This window comes from Rhinolophus sinicus, chromosome 7, assembly GCF_057876585.1.
Source record: "Rhinolophus sinicus isolate RSI-liver-muscle chromosome 7, RSI-T2T, whole genome shotgun sequence".
NCBI classification, from domain to species: domain Eukaryota; kingdom Metazoa; phylum Chordata; class Mammalia; order Chiroptera; family Rhinolophidae; genus Rhinolophus; species Rhinolophus sinicus.
In genome coordinates, this window is record NC_142507.1 from 37,434,422 (window position 1) to 37,457,760 (window position 23,339).

The window sequence follows — 23,339 nt, forward strand, 5'->3', positions numbered from 1 at the left end:
ACCTATATTTTCTGCTTTGATATTAAAACTGATTACTAATCTTCAAAGTATTTAAGGATACAGATTGCAGTACTTTTTCATCATAAAGGCAAAATGAAAAAGTATTTTGATCTGTGTGAAAAGCTTGCCACATCCATCTAGAAACTATTGGAAAACTATGAGGTATGACCAAATAATGCAGTGAATGTTTAAATAAAAAAAAATTATTACAGTAAAAGACACATTGCCATTAATGCCCCTCAAAATACTCCCCTTTGCTTCGAACACTCTTTACCCATTGTTCTTGCCACTTTCTGAAGCAGTTCTGGAAGTCCTCTTTCATGAGTGTCTTTAGTTGTGCTATCGTGGCTACCTCAGTGTCCTGAATTGATTCAAAACATTTACCTTTCATGGTCATTTTGACTTAGGTAAGAGCCAGAAGTCGCACAGTGCCAAATCCAGTGAATAAGGTGGATGAGGACACACCATAATGTTTTTATTTGGCAGAAATTGCTGTACCAGAAGCGGAGTGACATGGAGCCTTTCCGTTGTGATCACAAAATATGGTGAATGCTGCTGCCAAGTGCCATCCAACGGAAAGGCAGGGATCTTCAGTACAGTCAGTTGAGTGTGAGCTAAGGTTGAGAGGTGTGTTTCACAGTGTGCCATAAATCATACTCCATCATGACAGTGCTCCGTGTCTCACATGGCTTCTGGTATACGGCAACTTCTGTCAAATAAAAACATCACACTGTGTCCTCATCCACTTTATTCGCCGTAACTGGCACTGTGTGACTTCTGGCTCTTCCCCAAAGTCAAAATGATTCAGGACATCAAGGCAGCCATTACAGCACAGCTAAAGACACTCATGTAAGAGGACTTCCAGAACTGCTTCAGAAAGTGACAAGAAGGATAGTGTATTCGAAGTGAGGGGGAATATTTTGAGGGGGATTAATGGCAACGTGTCTTTTACTGTAATAAAGAATTCCTTTGTTTTATTTAAACATTCACTGTACTGTTTGATTACACCTCGTATTGTTTGCCATAGTTGTTTTTCTGGATATTGTCCTGGCTTCATTTCTTGGACTTCTTATAACTTCAACTAGTAGTTTTGGTTTTTGTAAATTTCCAGTTGTAAAATTAGCGTAACAAGCTATATAAGGTATGTTATGAATATTAGAAAACTTTTGCAATGTTTTTAACTTAATGTGTTTTTTTTTACCAGATTGATTACTATATTAATTTCCTAAACACTCTGTACTATTGATGCATTTTGAAATTTCCCAAGTCTATCTCCTTTAAATTGCTATATTAAATTTAAAAAAATAGTTTGTAGGTTTGATGTGGCTATATAATCATGCATTCTTTGTGATACATTGAAATGAAAAATACTCTGAATTACAAAAAAATGAATCAGGAATTGATGACATGTTTTAAAATAATTTAACTTAACTCTCTACAGATGGTCCCTCCTTAAAAGAAACAACAGGACCCAGCAGACAGATTTTACAAGGTATGACAAGAAATTTGTATATTTCTCAGTTTTATGAAACTAGTTTTTTTATTTTAAGCTGTCTGAAGTTTTCCTTTAAGAAAAATACATAACATAGTATTTGTGTTTAAAACATTAGCCTTCCTCGTGTTTATATTTTATATGTACTATTAGGTATATTAGCAGATATTTTTTTAATTGTCACTGGGCTGTTTTCTCAGCTTTAATAAGAAGATTAAAATAATCAGAAACTGTACTGCTTAAATATAAATAATACCCACTCAGTGACTATAGTAACGCCATAGTATTACTATGCAGGATTATTGAATAATTTTTCCAAGAAAAATATTCAATCTGTATTTATGTTGAGGAAAAATTTAGTGCTAAAAATGTAATACATCCAAACCCAAAAAATGTACAGCACCAAGAGTGAACCCTAATGTAAACTATGGACTTTGGATAATAATGATGTGTCAGTTTTGTTTCATCCTTTGTAGCATCCTTTGTGATGGGGCATATTGACAGTGGGGGAGGTTGTGCATGTGTGGGGGCAGAGGGTGTATGGGAAATCTCTGCCTCTTCTGCTTAATTTTTCTGTGAACCTAAAACTGCTCTCACCAATAAAGTCTGTTATATTTTTTAAAAATGTAATGCAAAGTGATACCTCGGTTATACTTACAGGCCTCAAATGCTGATACCTAAACTGGTATATCAAGGGATGTATTACAAAATTTTACAAGCCAGAGAAAATCAGTCTTGTCTATAAACTATGGTAGTTTCTTTTTGGGGATGTGAACCAATACAGGTTGTTGTGAAAATTAGTTTATATTTTCTAAGTATCTGTCAATTTATGGTGGCTGAAGCTGAAGGGTAGAGATAACTGCCTGGTACTAAAACTTTTCCGTGTAGAAACTCATACATGAAAAACCTAAGTTAACTGAATTTTTCAGTTATTTGCCACATTTTTCACATGACCCCTGGCTTTCTAGGTTTGGGCAGTTGAAATAACCAAGTCATCTAAGGCTTTCAACTTTTATGTAAGTTAAATATATTAGGTTAGATTTCTTCAGTGATTTTTCTTCTTGAATCAGTTACTAGAAAATAAGAAGGGCTTACATTGTTAATGACACTAGTTAATATAATCTAGCTTTCAAGTCAGCAGATAGGGTACAGCTAGGGACTTTCTAATCGAAGTAAAATCAAGAACAAATGAAATGATTCTTTTCTTTTTTCTCTGTGTTTAGATTCTACCAAAACACGGATTAAAAAATATAAAAGTTTAAAATCTCATATCATTTAAGAGTTTTGAAGCTTAGGGACCCTCAATCCACTTTGATGTGTATGTTTTTCCAGTTTTATTTTTAAAACTTAAAGTGGTCCCAACACCAATTCTTTGCTATTTGAAATACCCTAAAGAAACTATTTTTCTATAGTCCTTCTAATATAATGTTTTTGTTACAGAAAAAAAGAGCCATTAGCTTTATGAAGAATCGTTATAAAGGTCAATACTGTATACAAATGAAAAAGTATATTAGGCACTGAGGCATGAATTAACATTTGGCATAATACTTGATATAAAATTCCGTAGTAGCAGGTGAATTGAAGCATATTTTCCTAGAGTGCATTAAGATTCAATTGGACTCATTAATAGTCCATTGTTAAATTATTAGAAAGTGTTTTCAAGTTTATGTAAATTATGTTTTACATCTAAAAATAATAAATGATGTACCTTTAATTGTTCAGTGAATCAAAAAGAAAAATACCGTCTTTCCCCGAAAATAAGACCTAGCCAGACCATCAGCTCTAATGCGTCTTTTGGAGCAAAAATTAATATTATATTATATTATATAAGACCCAGTATTATATTATACCCAGTCTTATATAAAATAAGACTGGGTCTTATATTAATTTTGGGGTATAATACTGGGTCTTATATAATATTAATTTTTGCTCCAAAAGACGCATTAGAGCTGATGGTCTGGCTAGGTCTTATTTTCGGGGAAGCATGGTAAATACTTCTAAAGTAGACATAATGCCCTTTACGCATTAGGTATTTGTTTTCAGAGTGGTTGATGCTATTGAAGAATGCACTATTTTTAGCAGCATGGTTGAAATTTAAGAGATGGTATTTTGCTATACAGTAAATTTTACCTATTAAAGATCTAAATGTTGAATAATTTGTCTAGTTAAATCTTTTTTAAAAAGAATGTATACTAAACTTATTTCTTGACATTTTTTAATGGTTTTCAGAGTTGATTTTTAAATGTTAATATTATACTTAGCTTCTTGGGCAGTTAGAATACCAGTATCCTACCAATTTCATATTTAATTATTAAAAGCAAAATATATTTACATCTACTTTAAAATATTCAAACTCCTACTTTCTCTTATATCAAGTTTGAGCTTACTATGTAACTTTAGGTGACCCAATTTTTAGGAGAATTAATTAGCACATCAGTATGAATAGACTTATGGTCCATAGGAAATTTGTCTAAATGGTAATTTTAATTACCAGCAGAGGGCTCTGTGTATACATACTACATATATTTGTAGTTATAAACAATGTTTTCTTTTAGCCTAATGCAGCTTTCTTCTAACAGATTATTAATTAACTTCTGGGCTCTTTTAACCAGAGATGAATGTGCACTATTTTAAAATCAATTTGTTACTCTACTTCCTCATTTATATTTATTATACCAGATATTAAGAGCAAGTATAAATTCTGCATCAGATAATTTTAACCCCTGCTGATTTGAAAAAGAGAATATTTCAATTCCCAAAGGTCCTATACTTCGTTACTAAACAATGAATCTATATTTTTACTGATTTTCAAATTAGTATTTAGTTTTTATTAAAATCAAGAATAGTTTTAAGAAATGTTTGTATTTTCAGTTAATGAGAAGATGCTATTTGATTCTGATTGTGCTCTATTTCTAGGTGTATTTTTACACATTCTAGCAGATACACTCGGGAGTGTTGGTGTGATTGCCTCTGCCATCATGATGCAAAATTTTGGTCTGATGATCGCAGATCCTATTTGCTCAATCCTGATAGCAATACTCATAGTGGTAAGGTAAGTGCTGGTTTGTTGCTTTCAGGTTTTCAAATGAGAGGTGATAAATATGTTATTTAAATCACAGGCCTAAATTATTACTAGGTTGGTTTTTCTTTGGTCTTTAACAAATTCTTACATAGATTATTTGTCTTTTCATCTTGCTATGTTTGTGTGCATTTGCCTAGGGTTTGGTGTTTCCTTTCGGTATTTTGCAATTAATATTTTTGGTCTGTAATTCAAAGCAGTAGTCATTTTCTTGAATCCAGTCCTGTATCTATCGAGTAGAACATTGGAAATATATTAACTATAGTTAGAATCTTCTTCCTTTGACATGTGTATCTTACAAAACATATTAAAATCTCTTCTTTTAGAACTATTTTTAATCTATAAAGTCACATTATCATTGCAGGAGTCTTGTAAAAATGGTTGCTGAAGTATGTTTATGTCTGTCTCCCTATCTAGATTACAAATTCTTGAGGAAGGATCTATCTCTTAGCTTTTTAGATCTATTGCCTGCTGAAGCACCAGCGTGTATGTAAATGTGTGTGTGTGTGTGTGTGTGTAAATTTTCAATAAATATTTGCTGAATTAGATTGTGTAATTGTTATCTCTTAAATTTGTCAGTTTATTTTGTTTTAATTTTTATCAGAGTAATGGAATAATATATGCCTTTATTTCATGGTCTTGAATTATTTATAAAGATATATCTTGATTGGACTGTTTTTTATTTATCTATATAATTTTATTGTTAATAAAACTTTCTTTGTAATAACAAGACCTTGTATAAGGCTGACTATTTTTTTTGTGTGACATGTTACTTTTTTTTAAGGCTGACTATTCTATTCAACTACAGCGTATAGTTAAATAGAATAGATGTAATAAAATGCAATGAAGTTATAATCCTATAAATTAGTCACAAATGCAGGTTTTTAAGTTTTTGCTTAAAAATTAAAGGTTATGCTTTTTCTTCTTCTTTGGAAATCTTATACTGCCTTGTAAGTACAGCTTAGGTGTCACATATTATGAAACAACTTCTGAGAGATTTGGTAACCTGCATATGTGTCTCTATTTGCATGTTCAGTGTCCATTTTATTTGGTTTTGTATTTTAATTCTTAGTTGCTTCTAACACTTCTTGGAGTAGGATCTTAATGTTCACTTTTCTTTGTCTCCACTGTTGTTATCCTAATTCTCCTATTTGTTTCTTGGAAGAGGTTGGCATCTCTGTGTCCCTCAAACTCTTCACACTGTGGCCAAAGTGATCTTTCTTTAATGAGGATTATGGTACAAAAATTATCTTGCTTTAAATCCTTCAGTGGCGCTTTCTTACCCTCAGGATAAAGTCTGAACTCCTTAATGGGATTTCATGTTACTACCCATTTACCTCTTCAGTATTTCTTTCACCCTTTGTCAATTTATATTCTGCTCAGTTATATTCTTTCAGTTCTCTGAAAATATGTTATGAGCCCTCTGGATATTGGGGTTTGCTCATAGTTCCTCTCTCCAAAATAAAATCCTCTTCTACTGAGTGCCCTTCTCCCTTCTCCCTGCCCCCGCCCTCACACACAAATGCATAGATCACAACTACTCATCCTTCAGATTAGATTTCACATTAAATGGCACCTTCTTCAGGAAGCCTTTCCTAATTCTCCACCTCAGGCCGGGTTAACTATACATACAGCACCTAGAGTACTCCTCTCATGGCATTTATGTACTGTATTGACATAGCCTGCCATATTGTCTCTTAAGCTTGATGGGGTCAACTTTTTTCATTGTTGTAAAGTCCACACTTAACTCTGCCAGGCAAAAAGTTGGTACATTTTGAATTTGAATAAAAATAAATTCATGTTTTTTCAAGCTCAGAGATTTACTTCTCTAATCCCAAATAGGGAATTCTTACTTAGTTCTATTCCCATTCAGTTATTCTACAAATACACACACACACACACACACACACACACACACACACGCACTCACACAGGCACAGAGAGAGAGAGAGAGAGAGAACGAGAGAACGAGAGAGAACTTTTTTACTGAAATATAACTGCATAAATCATTTCAACAAATATTTATTAAGTAGATCCTCTCACCAGGGTGGTGAAAAGACAGGCTACTCATTGGTTTGAACTTGCAGTAGGAGAGAGGGAGCAAGCCTACATTGTTTTAGGAGCCATGTAAAGAAAGGGTTTCAAACAGGAAGGAGTAATCAACCCTGTCAAAGGCTGCTGGGTCTGATAATTAGCACCACAGATAAGATGCTCAGAAGAGTGGTGAGAATGCAGGCCTGATCAAAGGAGCTTCGAGAGAGAACGGGAGGGGAAGAAATAGAGATAGCCACTATAGTCAGCTCCTTTTCAAGGCCTTTTTCTGTAAAGGGAGCTGTGTGTTTGCCTGGCAACAGTGAGGGACCCCTTTGAAGTTTGTGGTCATGAACTTAAAGTAAAACTACCAGTACAGTTGTAATTTTTTCTCCAGTCTTGCCAGCTACTTGGTAAAGGTATGGAGTAGAACAGGTTTGGGACTTGGTAGGTGAGTACTGACAGAGGAAGAAAGGAGCAAGGCAGGGTGGGAAACTAAGGTTTAAAGGTAATAATAGATGCTAAAATACGAAAGTGATAGGATTAGTTGATTGGGGTTCTGGGAGAAGTGTTAGAGTGGAAGGATTAGGGGAAGAGATCCAGAAGTGGGAAGGGTTGTTCAATTGTGAGGTACTTGAAATTGAGACTTTAAGGTCTTAAGATATGGTCCCAGAAGTGGATCCAGGATAAGATCATCACAGAGGCCAAATGTTAGATGGACTGTCCACATGGCTATTTAAATTAAGAGTAATGAAAAGGGTAGAGGTGGAAAAATAATAAGTCCATTGCTGAACTCTTCAGTTATCGAAGCGGAGCTGTCAAGAATTGTAACACTAGTAATCTGGTAATCAGGATGTGTTGAGAGTGCATTAATCTGTTGGCATGGGCCTCGGAGGAACTGTGTTTTGGGGGGAAGTAGGAGGAACAATGATCTGGAAATAGTTGTGATGAGCCAGGAGATGTTTACCTCCCCACAAGCCCCACCGGTATGTAGAGTGTAAGAGAGAAATGGCGTTCCTAGCAGTGCTTAGGGGAAAGTGTCCTCAGGAAAGAGCCAGTTTGCAGATAGAGCGTGAAAATGATATAGCTATTCAGAAAAGAGGATTTCATGAAAATTACAGATTTGAGCGTAGTGTTTGTAAAGTTATGGAAATACCTATACTGACAAAGAAACTTGGCCAAGTATAGAAAAGGATAGGGAAAAAATTACCTACAGTTCTATCACCCAAGAGAACCATGTTAATATTTTTGGGAGTATTTTTTGGCTCTTTTATTCTGAGCCTGTTTTTTTAATGGTATTTTTATTTGTATTATACATAAAAAGTATATTCTGAGTAAGAAAACTTTTTAAGCTTTTTATGATTATAAATATATAGTCATTATAGAAAACTTGGAAAATGCTAAAAAGTATAAAGAAATAAAGAAAAATAGTCAGGATCACAACACTTCAGAGGTCACATTACCACTGTTAACAGTATTTCTTTACAGTCATTTTTAGGCTTTTTTTTTTTTTTTTTTTTTTACATTTCTACTGTATGTGCTGATTGTTAAGCTTGGTCAGCATGAGAGTATTCACAGGTTCTATATGAAAGATAGTAGAGTTATTATTTTAAAGCGATAAAGTTTTGAGATGATTTATTAGGTAGCAGGGTCTTAATTCAATGACAATAAACGACAATAGATACAGGGCAAACATAAGAATGATTCATTATTGTAAAGAGTCTATATCTAAAGTATATGTTTCTCTTTATATGGATGAGGGGGAATATATATATATCCCTGAATATATATATATCCCTGAATGTTATGTGTGTCTCTCTGGGTGGTGTAATTTTTAAATTATGCTTCTTTCCTAATGTCTCCAAGGTAAACCGACATTTCTGACTTTGCCTTAAAAAAGCATTTTTTTTTTAAATGGAGGGCAATTAAAAAAACTTCAGCTTCAAAATACAAAATAAAGACATTCTAGTTGTCTCTTTTTCTGTTAAGAAAGCAAACTTAATTTACTTAATTACTGTTCACGTGATAGTGAAATATGATAGTGAAATATAGTAAGGAGATCATTCTGAGATGGTTTTCAAATTAGTTAAGAGTTTGCCTCATTAGCCAAAGCTGATTTTAGGAAATAGGTGAAAACTCTTACAGACTCAACAAAACAGAGTATAAAGAAATAATTTTCCCTTACCCTTAATTTATATATATATATATATATATATATATATATATATATATATATATATATGCAATTCATCAAGAGCAAGATAAATAATGGGACTCTGTACATTCTCTGAATTTAAATGTTCCTCAATTGAGAATGTGCCATGGAAATAGATGTTTCTCCCTTCTAGGCTGCCTGCCCAGGGTTCCATTTTCACTTTCACAGTGAAAGTGATTTCTTAGAAAAAGACAGCTTTTCTCTCAACATTTTCTAACACAGCAAATGGTGATATAAATTTCTGGGTAAAAATGGGTTGTACTGTGATGAATTTTCCTTCCCAATGAAAAGCAGCAAACTGAGTGTAACAATGAGAGTGTTTTATCTTATGAAAGTGTATACTTCTTATAAAAGATTTCAGAATGGTTTTGTTCCTTTTTTCCCATTAGTAGCTGAATTGGAATGGAAAGTAGATTCATAACGTAGAGTGCAGAAATCTGAACAATTAGTTGTAACTTCGAATCACACTGTGATTTAAAAGTGATGCTCTTTAACTAGATCTGTAGGTTGATTTTTTGATTTACTTAAATAAAAGGAGTACCTATGCACAATGGGGAAAAATACATAAACAGGATGCAGAAATGAGCTCTGTTACTTGTGTGGTATTTCTGAAACCTTGCTGAATTTTTTTTTTTTAATTAGTTTTCTGCAACTCACCAATGTTACCATCTTATTGTACTTTGTACATTTTTACCATAATCATTTGTAAATACAAAGAAAAGCTTTCTAAACAAAATAGTCTCTGTTAAGTGCAAAACTTTTCCAGTAATATATTTATTTCTTGATATTATATACATTGAAAAAAATACCTCATCTTTTAGAGGCAAACTAAGGTACAGGCTTTAGAAAAGATAGAAAATGGTCATAAGGTTCAAAATAGAAAGAATATGTACTACCAATTAAACAAAATTATAAACTTGAAATTCTAAATCGTAGGTGATCATTATTGTTCATGATTTGGATTTAGACCAGATACAGGTTTTGATAAATCTTGTTGATTTCTGGTCAAATAAATAATTATTTGTAGCCTATATTAAGTAAAAAGGAAGCATTTTTTTCCACATGTAACAAGCTACCGTATCTTCAAATAGTCATATATATGAGAAACTGCAGTTTTTTGTGTTTTTTTTTTTACCGAAAATGGTTTTGGGTGTTGTCTGACAATTCTCTTTGTGGTTTACCTTTCAAGTGGTTACAATTTATGAACAATACTTTTGGGGACTAAGATAAAGGAAGACAGTTCCCCAAGATTTTAACTTTGTGTTTGTATATGTATCCACAATGGGAACATTATTGCCTAGTAATTATATTTTTAAATTATATATAAAACCCATCATAGAGCATTCACAAATACTGATTAGTCTAACACCCTTTCTCAAACAGCATTCTGGGAGAGAAGGCCCTAATGCCCTAGAGCATCCATTTGTATATAACTATTAACTTCTCACCTACACTTCTAGAAAAGCACTGCTTATGTGCTATCCTTGGCGGAATTGGGCAATAGTCACTCAAATCATTTTGTGTGTTTGATGGTTCAGATGAAGAACCCTTGTTAAAAGCTGGCAAATGGTCTTAGAAATATTAGAAGGAACAGAGCAAATGTAATAATCTATTAGTGATCATTATCCAATAACATAGACAAGAGAAAGTATCTGAGGCTTAAAAATTGGAAAGAAGAGATTATTCTTTTATGTAAAATATATGATTGTAGTTCTGTAAAACTCATGGGAAAATTATGACAGGTAATTTAGTAAAGTTGCAAGTATCAAATTGATGTTCACAATTAATACCCTTTATATATAAGCAAAATTCATTTGAATGATATAATTAAAGAGAAGACACCTTTTCAGTAGCAACAACAAAGATAATCTAGAGATTAAAATACTTAAATTTGTGTGGGGAAAATTTTAAATACTTATAAAAAACACAAAAGCATTTAGAATCAGTAGGAAGGGAATGGGCTTTTTAATAACTGGATAACCATTTGGAAAAAGAAATAAGTTTGGAACTGTAGCTCGTACTATACACCCAGATAATTCCATATGGATTAGAACTCTAAAAGTAAAGCATTTAAACCATGCTATACTAGAAGAAAGTATGTCTGCATTATTTTACATGAGAATATTAGGGGAATAACAATGACTCGAAACTTAGAATCGGGTCTGCCAGTGGCTCAGGTGGTTGCCCAGTTCAATTCCCACATGGGCCAGTGAGCTGCGCCCTCTACAGCTAAAATTGTGAACAACAGCTCTCCCTGGAGCTGGGCTGCCATGAGCAGCCACAGATTGGTGTGAGGTGCGGCCGGCTGCTGTGTGCTACCTTGGGCTACTGTGTGCCCGGCTGGTGGCCAGTGTGAGTGGCCCGCACCTAGCGTGAGCTGCTGTGTGCTGCCATGAGTGGCCGGTGGCCAGCATGATTGGCTGGCAGCCGGCAGACGAGAGCTGCCGTGAGCTTCTAGGAGCGGCTGGCTGACTGACTGCGGGGGGGGGGGGGGGGGGGGGGGGCACGGCCGGCCGGACGACACCTCATAATACTAGCATGGGCCAGGGAGCTGTGTCCTGCACAACTAGATTGAGAAACAACAGCTTGAATCGGAGTAGGGGGGAGGCGGTAGAAAGGGGGAAAAAAAAAATGAGAATAGTACTATGTCTGTGGCAAGAACTTTGACAATATCGAGTATAATTAAATGTGCATTTACTTTTGATTAAACAGTCCCACTTCTAGGAATGTATCCTAAAGATAAATTGGCAAAAATATAAAAGGATGTATTTTATAAGGTCATTCTTTGTGGCTTTATTTGTTTTGGCCAAAGATTGGAAAGTATGAAAGTGTCCATTAATAAGGGAATTCTATGCATAAAATAGAAAATAAAATAAGGGAGGGGTGACATCAGCAAGATGACAGAATAGAAAGCACTAGGCTTTTTTTTCTTCCATGGAGACAGAGATTTAACACAACAAGCTGACGAAATACCTCTGTGAGAAATCCAGAAACTAGTTAAAAGGTTTTTACTCCCCAGGCTGGTGGGAAGCCAACTGCATGGAGCCTTAATAATGAAATCTATGACAATTTCCACTTTCTCATTACAGCGACTCCCACCCCAAATTGGGTGGAGCTTTTGGGAGGAAACTCCCAATTCCCATTTTCTTCCTGAGGAGGGGAAAGGAGTTGAGTGTACCTCCACTTTGTTTTAGGAACTATAGTGGCTGTCTTGCTTGTTTCCAAGTACAGTAGTCCTCACTTAATGCTGACAATAGATTCTTAGAAACTGCAACTTTAAGCAAAACAACGTATAAGAAAACGAATTTTACCATAGGCTAATTGATATAAACAAGAGTTAAGTTCCTATAACATCTCATCAATGTTATGAGATGACATTGAATGAAAGGACAATATTTGAGGACCTGTTGTACTGACAGGAACAGGGTAGGGTGCCAGGTTGGGCATTCCTAAGAACAAAGACATCAACCATACATTAAAGTCTGCAGTACCACAGACAGACACTAGGTGGAACCCCAGAACTGTGATTTACTGCAGTTCGATAAGGCTGTAATATAGCAGACCCCAGGAGGAGCTCCTGAGTAGAAACCCGCAAACCTTTTCAAATAGATTACATGCACAAGCCCAGAAAGGACACATACCCAGAAAAGGTCTCCAGACTCTCTAGCCAGGTTTTATAGAGAAAGACCTCCCTATATGAAATCAGACCACTTGGTCTTGAGATGTAGCTGATTCTTCAGATGCTGAAATCCGAACAACAAAAAATAAGACAGACAATGAAACAACTAACCACAACACATTTAAAGGAAACAATTAGATCTCCAGAAACCAAACCTGAAAAAAGGAGACATGAATTTCCAAATAAAGAATTCAAAATTATCACCATAAGGATGCCCAGTTAGTTAAAAGAAAGCACAGACACTAAACAAAATCAGGAAAATGATTCATGAACAAAATGGAAATATCAACAAAGGGGATAGACACTATAAAGAAGAGCCAAATAGAAATTCTGGAGGTGAAAAATAATAACTGACTTGAAAATTTCACTGGAGGGACAGCCTCAGATTTGACCAGGCAGAAAAAAAAAATCAGTGAACTCGAATATAGGACTTAAAAAATTACTGAGGCAGAGGAGAAAAAAAGAAGAAAATGAAGAGAACCTGAGGTATTTTATGGAGAAGCAGAGTAATGTATGCGTTATGGGAGTCTCAGAAATTAAAGATACTGGGAAAGGGACAGAAAACCTATTTGAAATACAGTGGCCAAAACTTCAAGACTTTAAGTCTAAGACGAAAAATGGATATACAAATTCAAGTAACTTAAAGGACTCCAACTAGGATAAATATAAAGAGACACTGAGGCACATCATAATCAAACTGTTAAAAGTTACATATAAAGTGAGAGTCTTGAAAACAGCAAGAGAAAAGAAACTTGTCGCATGCAATGATAACCACAAAGAAAATATAGCATACATACACAGGGAAATGAGAAGGGAATCAAAACATGTCCCTATATAAAAAAGAAAAAAAATCAGTGAAACACAAAGGAAGACAGCAAGGAGGTAGAGACCAAAAAAAGCCACAAAACAGAAAACTGAACAAATGGCAATAGTAAGTCCTTCCATACCAGTAATTACTTTAAGTGTAAATGGATTAAATGTACCAATTAAAAAACAGACTGGCTGAATGGATTTTAAAAAATGAGATTCAGCTTTATTCTGCCTGCAGGAGATTCACTTTAAGATCTAAGCACTCACATAGACTGAAAGTGAAAGGGTGGAAAAAAAATACTCTACTGCAAGGAGAACCCTAAAGAGAGCAGCAGTGGCCATACTGATTTTAGACAAAATGTCCCACAAGACAAAAAGGACATTATATAAGGATAAAAGGGTCAATTCACCAGGGAGATATTACAATTATAAATATATAGTCTCCTAACATTAGAACATCCAAATATATGAGGCAAACACTGACAGGAAGGGAGAAACAGATAACATAGTAATAGTAGGAGACTTCATTATCCACTTTCACTTATGGGTAGAGCAACCATGAAATCACTCACTCGCTCAATGAAGTAGAGGATCAATATAGAAAGAGAAGACTTGAACAACACTAAGACCAATTGGGACTAACAGACATACACAGATGACTCTACCCAACAAAAGCAGAATACGTGTTCTTCTCAAGCTCACATAGAATATACTCCCTGAAAGACTGTATGTTAGGTCACAAAAGAAGTCCTAACAAATTTTAGAAAATTGAAATTATACAAACTATCTTCTCTACCACAGTGGAATAAAACTAGAAGTCAATTGGAGGAGCAAAACACGAAAATCCAAAAATATGTGGACATTAAACAGCACACTCTTTAACAACCAGTGGGTCAAAGGAGAAATTACAAGGGAATTTGGAAAATAGCTAGAGGCAAATTAAAACAAAAAACAATACATCAAAGCATATGGGATGCAGTGAAAGCAGTATTAAGAGGGAATTTCATAGAAATAAATGCCTACATTTAAAAAAGGAGATCTCAAACCACCTAACTCTGGAAGCACAAGGAACTAGAAAAAGAACAAACTTATTCAAAGTCAACAGAAGGGAGGAAATAATAACAATTGGAGCAGATAAATGAAATAGAGAATAGAAAAACAATGGAAAAAAAAATAACCCAGAATTGTGTTTTTAAATCAACAAAATTGACAAACCCTTAGCTAGACCAACTAAGAAACTAAACTCGTGATCACAGAAGCTAAGTGATAATAATTTGATTTTGGTAGTTTTAATAAATATTTCTTGCCATCTAATCTGGCTTTTCTAAACAAAGTCCTATTCCTTCATTTGTATACTTTTTAAAATGCAGGTTTCCTTAAAGTAAGAATAATATTAATTTATTCTTGCCCAGTGTTCTCTGTATATCTTGTGGAGCTCTTTGCCCTCTTACTTCATTGATTCCATTGTCTCTTCCCATTTCCCTACTTTCTGACAGAATATTAGTGTAAATCCCATTCATTTTTCGTCTTTATTTGCACCTTTGTTCTTTATGGATACATAATTTTTTTTTTTTATTTTTTTTTTACTTGCTGGTGCGTTTTTAGTTTCTTATTCATAAGAATGAAGAAAACAGCTTTTCTTGGGACAATAAATTACACATCGAAAACTGGGAGTGCTGCTTGCTCTTGCCCAAGTATAATTCTTTTTCAACTGTACTTTAATAGAGGATAAGATACTTTTGCTTCTACTTATTAGAGGTTCTTTTTTGGGAGTGACCAAATTAATGGGCTCTATATTGTTTTGCTGTTTAGCTATTACTATGTTTGAAAGTTATGTTAAACGAGTACTGTCCTATATTTTCATTTTTCAGTAGTTTTTGAAATTTTAAAATATATTCAGAAGACATGTGTCAAGCACTGTTCTGGGGACTAGGAATAAAAAGAATACGACGTGGCATAGGATCAGCTGCTGCACAACACCTCTTCCACTGTAGTCACGGCCAGTCCTCACCACTAATCACCCGAGGGTCAGTCCCTCCCATTGACATACAACCTGAGGGTTGCTAGATGGGAGGGCGGTGGGGATAAGGGGGATGGTGAGGGGATTAGAAAGCACAGTCAGTAACCGCAAGATGGCCACGGGGTTACGAAAATCAATTTGGGGAATGTAATAAAAAATGCTGTAAAGATTTTGTATGGTATCCAATGGGCACTTGTCTTGTTAGGGAGATCACCTCAGGGAAGACGTAGATGCTTGATCACTGCACTGTACACCTGAAGCTGAAGCAGAACAATAATGAATGTCAACTACAATTTTATATATATATAGTTACAAGAAGCGGAGTATAGCATTAGGAATAGAGACAGTGGAAATGTAATGGCTGTGTGCGATGTCAGAGGGTTAGTGGATGGGGGAGGGTGGTTGACACGTTGTGAGGGATATAAATGATAAACGTCTAACTATTGTTTTGTGCACCTGAAACTATTAAAAAAATAAAATAAAAAAGACATACAAACAGCAACCAAGGCTCAACTACAATGGGAGGACATGCACAGCCCACACAAGGGACACCTCTGGAGCTCCTGACTCTGGTGATTAGGGAGACTGAGCCACTGGGCCCCACAGGACACCTATTATATAAGGCCACTCTACTAAGACTGAAGGACATAAAAACAAAGACAAGGAGGCAGCCAAATTGGTGAGACAAAGAAACATGTCCCAAATGAAAGAACATAACAAAGCTCCAGAAAAGTACTAAACAAAATAAGAGGCAAGCAGTCTACCAGACAGAGTTCCAAACAATGGTGTAAGGATACTTAGTGATCTTATGAGAAGTTCAACAGAGAGGTAGAAAACATGAAAAGAACCAGTCAGAAATAAAGATGACAATAACTGAAATGAAGAATACATTACAGGGAATCAACAGTAGATTAGATGAAGCAGCAATTTAGAAGTTAAGGTAACTGAAATACCCAATCAAAACAGCAAAAAAAAACCACACAGAAAAATTAGGATAATTTAAGGGGCCTCTGGAACAACATCAAGTGTACCAACATTCACATCATAGTAGTACCAGAAGGAGAAGAGAGAGCAAGGAATTGAAAACCTTTTTGAAGAAATGATGACAGAAAATGTCCCTAACCTGGCGAAGGAAATGGATATACAAGCCCAGGAAGCACAGAGAGTCCCAAACAAGATGAAACCAAAGAGGCCCACAGCAAGACACATCATAATTAAAATGCCAAAGGTTAAATACAAAGAGAATCTTAAAAGCAGCACGAGAAAAGCAGTTAGTTACCTACAAGGCAGCTCCCTTAAGACCATCAGCTGTTTTCTCAACAGAAACTTTTCAGGCAAGAAGGGAGTAGCAGGAAATATTCAAAGTGATGAAAGCGAGGCCCTACAACCAGGTCTCTACCCAGCAAAGCTGTCATTTAGAATCAGGATAAAGAGCTTCCTAAATAAGAAAAAAGTAAAGTAACACCAAACCAGTATTACAAGAAATGTTAGGGGGACTTCTTTAAGAGGAAAAAGAAGAAACAAAGATAAAAAATATCAGTAATAAATGTGTATGACTACATATCTATCAACAGTTACTTTAAATGTCAATGGATTAAGTGCTCCAATAAAAAGACAGGGTGGCTGAACGGATAAGAAAACAAAACCCTTACATATGCTGACTACAAGAGACTTCAGATCAAAAGACACATACAGATTGAAAGTAAAGGGATGGAAAAAGATATTTCATGAAAATGGAAACAACAAAAAAGCTGGACTAACAATACTTCTACCAGACAAAATACACATTACAACAAAGGATATAACAAGAGACAAAGAAAGACCCTGTAATCCCATTTCTAGGTTTTTATCTCAAGAAACCCAAAACACTACTTCGAGGGGAAATGTGCATCCACTGTTCACTGCAGCATTATTTACAAGGGCCAAGATGTGGAGGCAGCCTGGGTGTCCCTGAATGGATAAAGAAGAGGTGGTACATATATACAAATCTTGCCATGTGCAACAACATGGATGGACTGAGGGGGTATTGTGCTGAGTGGAGTGAGACAGACAAATGCCATATGATTTTGTTTATATGTGGAATCTAAAGAACAAACAAAACAAAAACAAATTCATAGATAGAGAACATTTTTATGGTTGCCAGCTGGGCAGGGGGTTAGAGGCCTGGGTAAAAGGGGGGAAGGGACTAAGAAGTACAAATTGGTAGTTAACAAACTAGTCATGGGATGTAAAGTATAGCATAAGCAATATAGTCAATAATATTGTAATAACTGTATGGTGTCAGATCGGTACTAGATTTGTTGGGGTGATCACTTCGTAAGTTATATAAATGTCTAATCACTATGTTGTACATCTGAAACTAATATAATATTGTATGTCAACTAATTGAAAAATGAAAAAATTATTTGAAAAAAAGAATATGACTTCATCTTTGACTCCAAAGGACTTAATCATGATGAGACACCGCAGTGTAGTACAGAGAGCTTTAACCTTGGAATTATCACACTCAGCTCTGCCTCTTACCAGTAGTGTACATCAAAGAAGGAGTTGTTCTGATCTCTCTGAGATGGTTTTCTCTTCTGTAAAATGAGGGAGTTGGCCTAAATGATCTCTTAGGATCTTGCCTACATTTGTGATACCATTTTCTTAAGTTTACTTGAGGTTATTAGGATCAAATTAGAAAACACGTGTGAAAGCACTTTAGAAACTATTAGTGTTATCTAAACAAAGACATTACAAATTATTTACTAATGTTTTCAGTCCAAAGAACAGATGCATTAAGTGTTATAACTAAGTTCCAGAAGTTTAAGGAAACGGGAGACTTTTTCATGACTTAGCCTCCGAGTTCTAGGGGTATTTTAGGGTATCTTATTCCCCTTTGAGTAAAGTAGGTACTCTGTAAATATGCATTGATTTAAACCATAGGTTTTGGAAACTCAGTATCTAACTGTAAGGTAAACCACAATCCCTGTGGTTTTGGGTTATCTGTTCTATATTAAGCTTATGAAATTCTGGGTTAATAGGTAATTGTTCACTACTACAGAATAATTGTATTTATGTAAATATGACGGCATATTTACAGCTTGTCATGGGACCACCATGTCTAACTAGAATACATTATAATTTTGGGTCAATTTCCTTTGCTTTTTTTGTCTACTAAGCATTTTGGAGTATATGACATATACCAGATCTGGAAATTTATGCGTTCTTTTAGAAAGTACAACTAGCTATCTTTCTTTATTTTGGTAGATTATAAGAACCGGTGATAATATTCAGAGTCCTTAGCCCATAAGCCAATACAAAAAGTTGAATCAATAATTATGTTTCAGTTATTAATAGATATTTACTCAGATCTAAAAAATAGTTTCAGCTCTGAAATTTTTTATTTGTAAGCATGATTATCGCTAGTTTGATATTCTTCAACAATTTTTCTTTCGTTTCATTTGTTTATAACTGCTAGATAGTTTTATTTACTGTTGACATGGTGAGTGAGACTCACTAAAAGCTGCTTTTGAAGTAAGATTTGAATATATTTTCATGTGCAGAGTTACTGGCAATAAAGAGTAATAACTGTTGCTTAGTTAATCTGCTGGCACTTAAGCTTTTACATTTAAACTTATGTTTATGATTGTACGATTATAAATTTGATTTACCTTCAGCTTTTGAAGAATAAAATCATTGCCGTGTTTTACTGGTAAACTCTTATAGCTAATGACTCATTCCTTTTTATATATGCTAGGAAAATGGTGTTTCATTGTTAAAGCTAGAATTGAGTTAGTCAACCAGAAGTCAACCTCTAATTGTTTCCAAATGCTTACATTTTGGTTTGGACACAGCTCTAAGCCTTAGCTCAGTCAGGAATTTGCTATGCTTGTGTTTTTCCCCATATCCTTTCATTATGGCTACATAGATCCATGCTAAAATCTGTTTTATGATTCCTCATTACAATAGTTAATCAGAAAAATATGGACACAAACTTCTGAGCTAAACACAAATTTAAAAGGCAAAAATAGAGTTTCTACAGGTTTCTTTTACATTTTTATGACCTTTGAAATTATTATAGAAATTGACTTTCGTTCTAAATTGCATATCATCATGTGATTTATCAAGCACCTTTCTCCCACCTCAGTTTCATGACCTAGTTATAGCTTCTGCAGCTGAAATTGTTACATTATTTTAAAATTATTATTGGAGAAAATTAGTGTGATGCATCCATGTGCTTTGGTGAAATGCTTCCTACTGTTGAATGTAAACACTTTATTAAAATTCTATCTAAACAGGCAACCATTCCAAATTTTATAGTATAGCAAAATCAGTACCTCAATTGACGCTTAATAAAAAAGCACACTCTCTCTGTATTATTTCCTTATATCAGTTGTGGTATCTTTTATTTAGTTATTTTAAAATAAATGTTTGCTTCTAATGTTAATGTTATTGAAATGTTTCTCTGCTTTATGGTTCTTGAATTGAGTGGTAAAATGAGTGAGTGACCTCTAAATTCCCTGTTAGTTCTAATAGTGCGTTATCTTTGATCATGGGACTTCTTCACCAATTCTAGAATTTTCAAACTAAGGGCCACATGTGAAAGTGAAATTTATGAGAAAAGGGAAAGTACAGTTATTTGTTACAAAGCCAGTAGCCGAGAGTATCAGGCTTTGGGAAGCAGCACATATGGAATATACACGTAAAATTTTGCACAAAGTTTTGGATAAATGTGTAGATGGTTGTCCTGGGTCACTTATTAAGAGATTGTACTAAGGGAATGTTCTCAATGTTTTCTGACTGAGCTAAAAGATTATTATAGATTGGGCTCAACTATCTCTTACTTACTGTGCTTTAGCTTTTTGGGGGGGAATATTAGACTAGCCCTAGGTATTCTAAAACAATAACTATTGTAAAAGTTGTTTGCAAAAAGATATTTTACACCTATTGCTTAAATTACAGCATTGTTCATATTGTATGCCTTCTGTTACAGTAGAGTGCATGTTCTCTTTTATCCCCCCTTTCCCCACTTACCTTTATTTTTAAAGATATATTTACAAAGTAAGTTATCAGTATACTAGTAAAGAAAACCATTCACCAAAGTCTGTGGGAAATGAAAATGTATAAAGGCATAATCTACAGTTGTTTTGAAATCTCATGTGCCTTCTTCCCAACGGTGGACCCGGACTAAGTGTTTGTTGCCTGATTTCCATTGACTGCACCATAGGCTTTTTCAGTAGTTACGAAATCCTTTGAAATAAGGTATTGTGTGTCTTTTATCTTATTATTTCCAGTGCCTAACATATGCTTGGCACATGGTAAGCGTACAATAAATGTTTTTTTACTTGAACTTTTCAAAATTGAATTTGGAGTCAAAAGACCTGGTCTTATTATTCTAGTTTTCCCATTCACTCGCTGTGTTCTTAGGCAAGTTACTTGGGTGCTCTAGGCCTCCATTTCAGAGTAAGTTTCCATCTGGTTCTAGAAAATCTGATGCTAAGCAAAGCATATAGTAGTGCTCAGTAATTGCTTATTTGTGTTGATTGCTTAATACAGTCATTTGCAGCATTACCTAATTAATCATGGAGTAAATCAGTTTGCCAAGTATATCTTATCTCATTTGGTGACTATTGTACTATGTAAAAGCAACTTATATTTTCTTTCATTTTCAAATGTATTCTCTCTCTGTATTCCTTCTAGTTTGACCATTTTTTCTTACTGAATGAAAAATAAATTAAAGATGGAAAAAATTGCCTAGATATTTATTTAATCCATGCCCCCATTTTGTGGATGTGAAAACTGATCCTCTGCTAAGTTTTACATGATTTGTCCAAAGCTATTAATGGCAGAATTAGAACCGAAGTATCATGATTTCCATGTGAGTGCATTTTCCACCTCAGCTGTCTCCAGGCATTATTAGCAGTTCTTGGGATAAAGATTGGAGAGGAAATTACCAAAATATCTAAATGTAAGAGACATATGGAAAACTCCCCACTTTTTTCTTATTCTCAAACAGTTATTCTAGGGGAACCACTTTTGTGCTTCATTTTCTGAGAAGTACAGTAAGGAAAGTAGGAAAACATAAAAATTATAAGTTAAGTATATAAAAACATTCTGTGACTGATCCTTTCTTTTTCCTGAGAAATGAGGATGGAGAGAGGAAAAAAAAATGCCATGATGGTTGAATTGTACCTTATTAGTACCTTATTATACCATTGTTTTTCTTCAGTTTTTTTATAAACACGAGTCCTCATCTATTTAATAACAGCACAATAGATATAAATAGACACTAATCTTCAGGTTAGGTGAAGGAATAACTGTTATTCTTTCACTGTCAAAATCCTTAATCCTGCTGCCAGTTGCTTTCCACCCATTCTTTCCTCTAACCTTACCATAGGTATCACACATTTTTTTAATAGGAGCACAGAGAAGACATTTCATACAGTTTGGGGTCACGAAATCGGCCCTAAAAGGGGTGACACTCGAGATTTTAAAGACAGAATAGAAACCAGACTAAAGGGCAGTTTAGGGACATTCTAGGAAGAGGTTACAGCATGAGCCAAAGCGTGAAAGGAAGAAACAGGAAGGTAAAGTACGTTTATGTTTAGAGAGCTTAAAATGTGAAGCAAGGCTGAAAGAAGGTGAATCTAGAGGGGGCCAGATCCCAAAATATACCATGTTAAAGAGCTCACACTGAATCCCCCAGGCAGTAGGGAGCTTTTCAGTTTCTTTTTAATGGGGCAGGGGGAAGGTCAGATAGGGATTTTGATTAGTCTAATTGCTTTATAAAGAATGCTTGTATTAGTTACCTATACAAAAATCCAGTAGCTAAAATAACACACATTATTATCTCTTAGTTGACCTTGGTTCAGGAACCTGGGCATGGCTAACTGAGCTCTCTGGCTCAGGGTCTCTTACAAGGCAGCAATCAAGGTGTCAGTCTTCAAAGGCTCATTTGGGGGGAGAATCCACTTTCAAGCTCACTGAAGTGGTTGTTGACAGTATCGAGTTTCCTTTGGGCTGTTAGACTGAGGGTCTCAGTTCCTCTCCAGAGGCCTTGCCCTGGGCCTCTTCATAAGACAGCTCATGAGGCAGCTGTGAGCGAGCAAGTGAGAGAGCAAGAGAAGGTGAAGGAGACGGGAGCCAGTCTTTTAACCTAATCTTAGAAGTGACATCGTGTCAGTTTTGAAGCACTCTATTGATTAGCAGCGAGTTACTGTCTGGTCCAGCCCACGCTCAGTGGGAGGGGATGACGCAGGAGCATGAATACTAGGGAGTTTGGGGTCACTGGGTCCGGCTTTGAGGCTGCCTATCACAGTGGACTTGAGCAAATAAGACTAGAGGTAAAGGGACCACTTAGGAGGCTGTTATAATGATCCAAGTGAAGATACAGAGATTATTGTCAACATGTGTAATAGAAAGAAGGGGAGGGGATAGTCAAGAAATATTTTGGATGTTAAATCATGAGAACTTGGTGGTTTAGAGCATGGGCGTTTTAAGGAAGAAGGAATTAAGGGTGGCATGTGATTAATTTTGGCTCTTAAATCACTATCTGAAGAATATTTTCACTTGAATGTGAAAATTGACTGTAATATCAATATTGAGCTTTTCATCTTCATTACTGCCATCCCCTCCATATTTTTAGTCTAGGCTTGCTCTTGTTGCTTCACTGTTTCTTCTCTATATCCGGTTATACACCACTTACTTCAGTATTTGTTTAATTTTCCTATTTGTCTCTGTTCCTGTTGTTACCCTCCTTATCCAGGTCCTTATCACTGTTCACTTAAAGTGTGAGAACACTCTTCTGATTCTTCCCTGTGGCCTTTTCCTTTCCTTAATGTGTATTCTAAAACATCTGATATCTATATATCTATCATTCATTTAACCAACAAGTACTGATTGTGGGCTCGTTTTCTGACCAACACTTTACTAGGTCTCCTTGGGAATATAATAGTGAACAAGACAAGCATTGTCTCTGTTCCTTTGGGTCTTCATTAACATCTTCTCTTTCCTTTCCATCTGTCAGAAATA

The 23,339-nt window shown here is 35.2% G+C and overlaps 1 protein-coding gene across 2 annotated transcripts in view; it reads left to right on the top strand.

Moving 5' to 3' along the window:
- The window catches only part of SLC30A7 (solute carrier family 30 member 7), a 64,433-nt gene that overhangs the window by 20,449 nt on the left and 20,645 nt on the right, over positions 1-23,339 (top strand). For both annotated transcript variants that reach the window (XR_012491642.2, XM_074318613.2), the window contains exons 7-8: positions 1,442-1,492; positions 4,409-4,544. Coding sequence is in view for 1 of the 2 variants with exons in the window: in XM_074318613.2 (XP_074174714.1) it covers positions 1,442-1,492; positions 4,409-4,544 (187 nt within the window). In the remaining variant the exon portion in view is untranslated. The remainder of the gene's footprint in view (positions 1-1,441; positions 1,493-4,408; positions 4,545-23,339) is intronic.